The following is an 8,282-nucleotide window of genomic DNA, read 5'->3' as shown; positions in this document are numbered from 1 at the left end:
GCTGCTAGGCCTTTGCGGCCGAGCGCCGAGCACGACACCGTTCGGCTCCTTCCGCCACGCCCACTCGGGTGTTTCCGACAAGAGCTCGGGTATTTCCGCCACGCTCTCGGGTGTTTCCGGCGGACCTCGGGTATTTCTGCCCGCTGCGCAAGTTGTTCCCGCCTGTTTCGCGGCGCATGCGCGAAGATTTCTCGCCTGCCGCGCTGAGGCGAGGTGTGAGGCCATGACGCTGGTCGGGCTCGGCTGCGGCCTGTGCCCCGGGGGGCGGCCGCCCCGGGGAGCGGCCACCGTTCTCCCACACGCTTTTGAGGGGCTCGGAGCTGGGGCTGGGATCCCCTTGGAGCTGGGGTGGGGCACAGCTAGGCCTCTTGTGTGCTTGGTGCCCTAGGAGCCACTGGTGACTGCCCAGGTAAGCAGCACTGCCCCTTCCTCCAGGAAAGTGAGGGACCCTCCCAGGCCTTGAGCCTGAGGGGAGCTGGGCTTCCAGGCGGGTGACATCACTGGGTGACTGAAAATACCTGCAGATTAAAAAATTTCTTTTAAGAATATCCAGTTATTCAGTAACAAATTATTCTCTTTATTTATAAAGCAGTTATCAAAGGAGATGTAATGTTGTTCTGAAATGTTGTAATTTCTTCCTTGTTGCCGTTGGTGGGGTGTGTAAAAGTGTGATGGAGGTGCTGTTCTACCAGGTGTGTGTCGTTAAATGCTCTGAGAGCCCACAGGTTTCTAACACTTTGCAGCTTACTGAGTCACAGGTGAATTGCAGGTGTGACCAGGGTAAGTGAATTATTCCAGGGTAAGTGAATTATTGCTGACTTACTCCTTTGTGCCTTATTGATTGCAGGAGTGGCTGTGTGCTAGCATTTTTTAGGAAAACCAGGATCACTGAAAGTGCAACTGATAGGCTTGTGATTATTTCAGCTAGTGGATTTTTCTGTTGGTAGTCTTGCATTTATATGGGGGGAAAGAAGAATCAATTTGGGTATCCAGCTTCTAGCTTCCGTAATGAGTATTTTTGCCTTAAGTCTGCTTCTCCTACTCATTTTGAAGCAGCTCTGAGCATTAATAAGGAATGCCTCACCCATGTAGGGGTAAAGTTTGGAGAGAGAAACTGCCTTGCAGTAAGACTTTCAAATATGTCATCAAGTGATTCCCTCTAAGTCATTCCTAATGAGACGACATGTGTAATCTAATCTGAGTTACTCAGAAGATTGAGAACATACAGAGATGCGTACAAGGCTGCTACAGCTGAGAAGGCTTCTTCCATACAGACAGCAGATCCATCTTTCTGGAGCTTCACTCCACTCATCTCAACCATTGCAATGGTTAATTTTTGTTCCTTCTCTTGTGAGAAGGAGAGCAAACTGGCATCCACGCTGAAACCTCCCTTCATGTGTTCTATGTCATGTTCCAAGATGCTCTCAACCTTCGCAGCAACAACAAAAAAAGCAAAACCAATATTTTAATGCTTCCATCTGTGGAAGTTGTTAAGTAAGTGATCTCTTTGACTTGTGAGGTGCTTTACCATCTTACAGGCGCAGTAAGTAATCCACATTTATATATGAGACTTTTCACCCTGAAAGATTATCATGCTTATGTATTCAGTTCCAAGTTTCTTGTGAATTCATAATTAAAGTTATGTGGTTTTGTGTGTGTGTTTTTTTTTAAACCTGGAGCCAAAGACAACAGAAAATTCTGACTACCGTTCCAAGAAAAATGGTAGTAATCTGTGTCTGATTTAGTGTTTATTATCTGCAAAACAACTGTTAGAAATCTTAGGTCCTGACGGTTGGGGTGATTTCTCTCAAAGTGAGTATTTTGATCCCTGCCAAACTTGAAACAATTATTCCTTCCCTTCTTCCCAGGGTAAGTTGTGCTACTGCTACCTGTATCAACATCTAAATGTTGCTTTACTTGAAATAACACCCCACCCCGCCAAATGTGATGCATGTTCTCTCACCAGCTTAAGCTGTTGGGACACAATCTTGTCTTCCAAGGACTCCAGCAATAGCAGCAGCTGATCCTCCATTAGCTCTGCAGAATTAAAACAAGTTTGTACCAAAAAAAACCCACCAGTGTTTTGGAGGCGGCTGGTGAGATGTGAAGGGTGACCATCAGCTGTCTTGCAGGGAATGCCTGTTTGGTCAAAAGTTCTTCAGACCTTTTAAACTAAATTTTTAGTGCAGCCTCCGTATGAGATGAATACTGCTGTTACTCTGTACAGGTGATGGTAACATCGAGCATAAAGACCAAGGGGGTTGAGGGGAGAGAAATAAAAGCCATATTTTGTGGCAGCCTTGGGAAAAGAACCCTGCAATTTGTACTGCTCTTACTGTAAGGTGATCGTGCCATCTCTACCCACGTTTTAATTCTGATTTCAAGCCCTCTTTTCAAGGATCCCCTAGTGCATGCTGTTCCTGGACTGAGTGGTAATTCAGTGTAACACTTCTGGCAGTTGCCGCTCTGTGACTCTCCAACTGTTGCTGCATAGCAGCTGCTATGGACAGGTCTGTATTCTCGGCATAAACCACCTTCATTCCCACAATCTAAGAAATTATTTTACGTAAATCCTCTGCAAGTCTCTTGTGTTCCGTGAGTTTTCTATATTCTGCTAGTCCTGTCAGTAGGAATGCTCTTAATGTGTTCTGGTGCTACTGGATTTCTCTGTTAAAATGGCAGGAAAGCCTTACCATCTAAAGCATCAAGAGTGTAGGTGATTGCTCCTGCCAGCTTAAGGAGAAGATGTCTTGAAGAATACTGTAAGCTGCTCAAGAGGTCTTTTAAGTCCGGGCTTTCTGTTTTCAGCTCATCACTACCAGTTTCATCAAGAACTGCTTCCATCTAGGGGAATAAGGAAAAAAGTCAGGATTTGAGAAAGAGGCTGCTGATAGTCCCTTGCCGTCTAACTACAGAAGCATGTCAGCAGTCGTGTAATACGTGTCTCCCCTCCTTAAGCTATTTATGTGGCTATAATTGAGGCTTTAGCATTCACGCTGGCTCCAGGTAAAGACAGGATATGAAACTGAAGTGGTTTGATACCTTCAGGTAAATCTGCTAGGCTACATTCAGGATGTATTTCAGCAGTTGACTCTGTCCTGAGAAGAAACACCACCTTTCTCTGAAGACCAGACAGGTGTGCTGAGTGAAGGATTTTTGGATTGATAGTTGTGGCACCGGAGAGACTTCTGGGGCAAGAGGTATGATCATGGATGTGTCATGTGTCTGTATTTATAAATCCTGGCAGTAAGAAGAACTTTGCTTACTTTCTGGGTCAATTCTTGAAAGAGGTTCCTGTCTCTCATCACAGCTTTGATGGCTTTTGAAAATATGACGAACAGATCAGGAGACAACTTGGAGAGAATTTGGCAATTCTTTTTAACTTCTACCTCCAGTGCTCCTAATTTTCCTTGTGAGATACCTGAAAACCAGAAAGAGTCCAAATATGTCACTTCTAAACTAGACAATCCCACGCTAAGTTCCCTGGCACCCCTAAACTTAGAATTTGAAACATTTCTATGAATATTTTCAAAAGCAATATGCAATTTTCAGTTGGACAGTTGTCATATGATGTAATAGGCAGCACTATACAGTAAATGCATCACTTTTGGTGGTTTATAAGATTCCATCTTACCCAAGTAGTGCAAGTGGAAGTAGTAAAATACATTACTTACCATCAGATACGAATGTTGATGTACTTTCTTTGGAGAAATATTCAAGATCTGCAAAAGGATAACAAAGGGCACTGCTGATTTGGAAAAATAATTAGAGCTGGATAGATATTCTTTCACCAGTGTTGTTTTTAAGTCTGAAGATACTAGTATCCCAGTTCTGAAATCTCATGTGCTAGCCATAGGTCAGACTGGTGTTTGTACTCTTCTGCCTGTTCATTTAAAACTCTTTTTTCTGAGACCTCATTCTGTACCGTCACATGCCTTATGTCAGGGTCTGTATCGGCCAGTAAGTGTGTTAAAATACGAGTACATTAAAATGACAGCTTATGCTTAACAAGATCCATGCAGGCAGGGGAAGCACAGAGCACAGGGGAGGCAGGCCAAATGCGGTCTCTTAAATCCTGCAGCAGGTTTTGTGGATCTCAGTTCTCTCCTTCTCTACCTATCCAGGACAAGCGTCTCTTATGCCAGTCTTCCTGCTGAAGGGTCAGCCATCCTGTTTTCTCCCCGGCTCTTTTCTTCTGCGTAGAAGAAGAGAAAACAAACCTGCCCTCTGTGCTGTTTTTCAACAGGAGCTCTGCAGTTCCTGAAATTTAGAGCTGAGACTTCCAGTATCTCTCTTTAATTTCCTTACCTTCCCTCTGAAACCGCAGTAGTAGCTCTTTTAATGTACATACTATGTACAGCCTTTTCCCAGGTGACTTCTGTCACTCATATTGCATGTGTTCATGTCCTTGCAGATGAGCTAAACGTGGCCGTGAGGCTGAATCATACTTCAGAAAAAGGTTTTTCCTCTTCTGCATTGTTTCCTGAATGGAGGAATTGGTAGTTTCTGAAAGTTACTTACCCCATGATCCGTCTATAATGGCCAGCTGGATTGCCCGGAAGGCCAGGGTGCAGCCCTTTGGTATGGTTATGCTTTGTTTGTTCTCTCTGGTACCCTGGTCAATGAAAAAAATCTGTTACTAGGCCTGGATGGCAAGTGGATATCTGGGAAGGACTGACTCCCGAGCCTGAAGAGAAATCAAACCTGGGCACAAAACTTGGCGTAAAGCTGGGTCATGAAACTCCCCTCTGCCTTGGTGGATTCCTCGTAGCTGGCCTCCTCCGAGGTTTCTATTGATTCATGAACCACATATAAATTTTGTCGTGTTTTCTTTAGTTGTTGAATGAAGGAGTGATTCTCATTTATTTTTCTAAAAGAGAAAAAGGATGCAATACCCTGGCCGTTTTTCTGTGAGTTATGACAAAAGTACTGTAGTCTGCTCGGAGCCAGAGGCCTTACGCTTGTGTCCTTTCTCACATTACATGAGTACATGTAAACGTCAGAATGTTGGGGGCTCCTGGGGGAAAAGCGAGTCCTGCTGTGCTCAACACATTTCCCCTTCTATGTCTGAGGGGACTGGAGCAGCGAGGCCATGGCCTGGCAGGTCATACAGGTGATCTGTCCTAATCTATATGCTCCTCTGTAGGTACAAACTATGAGAAAAAGATGGCTTGGCTCCATGTTGAGGTGTTCCCGCTTTCTAAATTACAAAGCAATCTATAAATATTACAAAGCTGTGTAAGGAATCTTTATCGCCTCTCTTTCCTGTCCTCCAGAAGTATGCATATTTTGGGAGAATGCATGCTCTCAGGTCTTAATCTTGATTTTTGGCTGTTGAAAAACCATTGTGAGACTTGGCATACGGTAGCGGAGGATGACCGGAGGGCACGTTCTCCCTTTGTGTCTGCCTTACCTTTCTGTTTTCAGTGCCTCAAGTTTTGGTACTGGTACGTGGTTCTTCTCCAGCTTGATGGACCACCCTTTGGACAAGGAGGCAGCTCCTTTCAGCTCTACGCTTGTAGAGTCAACACAAAGGCTTAGGTTCCCATCAACTCTGTCACTGACGCTTTTTTTGACTGTAAATCGCCTTGAATCTTGATTACCTCCGTTGCAAAAGAGAGACTCTGAAATAATGTGATGCATTAGCTTAAGTATGATGACGCAGACTCAATATTGTAACTATTGCACACATAAGAAAGATGGAACGTGGTAGAGTTCAGCAACAAATGATCCAGATGTTTTGTTTATGGAAATTGTGACCGTGGGCTTGATAAATACGGGCTTTACCTGTGCTTCTATCGCCTTCTCCAGGCAGCAGCACGTCATCAAGTCTGTACCATGTCTGTCTGTAGTAGGGAGATGGGTGGAATATGGCTTTTCTTTTTCTTCTAACTAGGCAGAGAGGTCTGAAATGTTCGTGGTCTAAGATGCTGTGAACTGGGACCAGGTCTCCTCTTGGATCGATTTGATTTACTATGGATTGGGTGACTTTTTTAAACATTCTGAACCAAAGCGAAGTGTACTTGTCCCTTAGGAAAGAGCAAAATTACTTGAAATACAAAATACCTGTTACTCTTAATTGCTAAGAACTTTTTCAAAAATGATAACAACCCCCCAAAAAGCCCACATTAGTACAAGGACACAACTTTCACAGGACTGTTTATAGGGAAGCATTTGGAGAGGTAGGAGTATGAGCTGTGGCTTGCTTGTTTAGACTCGTCCCTCTTTGCTGGAGAACTCCCAGTCAACGTGCAGACCGAGAACGCAGCTAGCAGCTTCTGAGGGGACCGATCTTCAGCACTGCAGTCTGTTAGCATTCTTTCAATTACCATGTTTTGTTGCATATACCCGTCCATACCATAGCTTTCATTACTGAACTAGACATTGTTCCCTAACCTAGGACCTATCATGGTCCTGAATGCTTTGATCTTTAATTAATATGTTGCCCTGGTGTAAGTTTAATCTTTAATACGTTGTGCTGATGTAAGTTTCAAAAGAAAAAAGCTTGAGCAATTTCTTGCTGTTTTTTACTCCTTCAGCGTTTTTCCCTTGCATCTTCCTGCCTGGCAGACAAGGGTGGTTTAGCAGTTTCAAAATAGAGCATTAGAAAAAAGATTTCCTTGAAGTCTTAGTGCAAGGAAGTGAAAGTGCTGAGAGGTGAACAGTGGGGTGGGGGGTAGGAGAGCTTGTTCTATGGCAAATCTCCCCCAAAATGTACAAAAAGTAATCTCAGCACAGCTACTTGGGGATGCCCTGGTGCTCTGCCTGTATCCCCCACAGGGGAGAGCTGGATGTTTGGGAGGCAGAAACAAAATCACTGTTGGTTTCCGGTTGCAGCTTGTTTTTACTCCAAAGTTTCAGTTTTGCTTCTTGCTTCAGTTGGCTTACGTAAGACGCGATGAAGAAAACTTCCTTTTTACACATGGAAAAACTTCCTGTACTTATTGAGAAAGAGAAGTGTGCGGGTCTCCTTCCTCTTCTGCACCCTACTTTATCCAGTTTTCTTAGAGAAGCTGATCCCCGTTTACAGTTCAGCTGGGCGGATGGGGGGCCATCCTCCCTCTCCCTAATGTCTCACAGGAAAAAGAGACTGGCTTAGTCCCATCCTTCCAGAAAGAAGGAAGACTGTCACATCGCAAAGGATGGTGTGTTGTATGCGATGGAGCTGGGGAGGGGAAATAGGCTTGTGTGCTTTATGTGGGATCATTTCAGTAGTACCTACAGGACCCATTCCCCTGGGAGACTTCCAAAAGAGACAAAACCAGCAAGAACACTTAACAGACAGTTTGCTCTACCCCTCTTCCATACCGAAAGCTCTTAAAAAGGTACTTGCCCGTTTGTGGAGTGAATGGCTTCTCCTCTGCTGTCAGCGGGCGATGTGCAGAGCAGCCCACTGTGATTCTGAAGTGTTGTGGCCTCTTTAATGCAGCAGGGCTGGGGAAATGTGCTCTCCCCGCCTTTCCGTTTGGAGATCCGGAAGCATCTGCTAAATCGTGGCGCAAAAAGCCTGCCGCTTGCACAGTTCTTCCTCCAAAAAGTTTCAGTTATTGACCCGAGTCAGCCTGTCATGATCTGTTACAGTGGCTGTGGATAAGTTTTTAACTCGTTCTACAGATGTATCATTCCTGTAAGATTTGTTTGATTTTTAGAGTGGTTCTGGTTTTCACCTATACTTTGATCTGTTAGGGTGAGGGACAGTGTGTTCCGGGTTAGGAGGATTTCACTAAACCTGTGGGAGAGCTAACTAATGAGGTGTGGTGTAGACCAGGGGACAATATTATGTTTCTGAAGACACTAACTTATATTGATCACTGATGCATGCCTTTCCGTGCTCTATGGCTCATTGGTAGAAGAGGGTTTGTGTGACTCACCGGTGCGGTCCCCTGCCGAGGGATCCATGCAGTGGGCTGCAAGCTCTTTGCTTTACTGCAGTCAATCACTTGGTGAGCTTGGAATTGTCATATAGTGTTCATTTGCCATGCTTGTTCAAAAGCAAAACCTGTCCGTGTAAAAATTCAAGGACTCCAACCCAAGTTTTTACCTGAATACTTACTTTATTAGTTTCTCTTAGAATACTGTACAAAGGAGTAATAAAAATATTCACACTTTATTTTAGAAAGTTCTCTACACGAGACTTCTGTACATACAGCAAAATGAAGGGCTACTGGAAAAAATAACCTAGAACTTTGTACAATGTCAGAATGTTCCATTTAAAAAAACCTAACTAATTTAGCTCACGTAAACCGATCCAAGGAGGATTCGTATACACAAACACTTGCATG

The 8,282-nt window shown here is 44.2% G+C and overlaps 1 protein-coding gene across 1 annotated transcript; it reads right to left on the bottom strand.

Annotated features, from left to right (window-relative positions):
- Positions 1 to 1,192: 1,192 nt before the first annotated feature.
- Positions 1,193 to 6,001, bottom strand: LOC104624241 (gasdermin-A3-like). Its single transcript, XM_010291551.1, has 9 exons — positions 5,788 to 6,001; positions 5,414 to 5,624; positions 4,705 to 4,870; positions 4,522 to 4,615; positions 3,675 to 3,722; positions 3,267 to 3,421; positions 2,694 to 2,844; positions 1,964 to 2,037; positions 1,193 to 1,429 (listed from the first exon to the last, which is right to left on the bottom strand). The coding sequence occupies exons 1-9, from the start codon at positions 5,999 to 6,001 to the stop codon at positions 1,193 to 1,195; spliced, it is 1,350 nt and encodes a 449-aa protein (XP_010289853.1).
- Between the last annotated feature and the right edge of the window lie 2,281 nt (positions 6,002 to 8,282).

Source organism: Phaethon lepturus, unplaced genomic scaffold (assembly GCF_000687285.1).
Source record: "Phaethon lepturus isolate BGI_N335 unplaced genomic scaffold, ASM68728v1 scaffold48497, whole genome shotgun sequence".
Lineage (NCBI taxonomy): Eukaryota > Metazoa > Chordata > Aves > Phaethontiformes > Phaethontidae > Phaethon > Phaethon lepturus.
Note: the sequence above shows the minus strand (reverse complement) of the source record. Positions and strands in the feature narration are given on the sequence as shown.

Coding starts and splice junctions, on each gene's coding strand:
- LOC104624241 (XM_010291551.1), bottom strand. CDS start 6,001: ATGTTTAAAAAAGTCACCCAATCCATAGTAAATCAAATCGATCCAAGA. Junction 4,871..5,413: donor GAGGCACTGAAAACAGAAAG/GTAAGGCAGACA, acceptor TTTCTCTTTTAG/AAAAATAAATGAGAATCACT. Junction 4,616..4,704: donor ACGCCAAGTTTTGTGCCCAG/GTTTGATTTCTC, acceptor TTCATTGACCAG/GGTACCAGAGAGAACAAACA.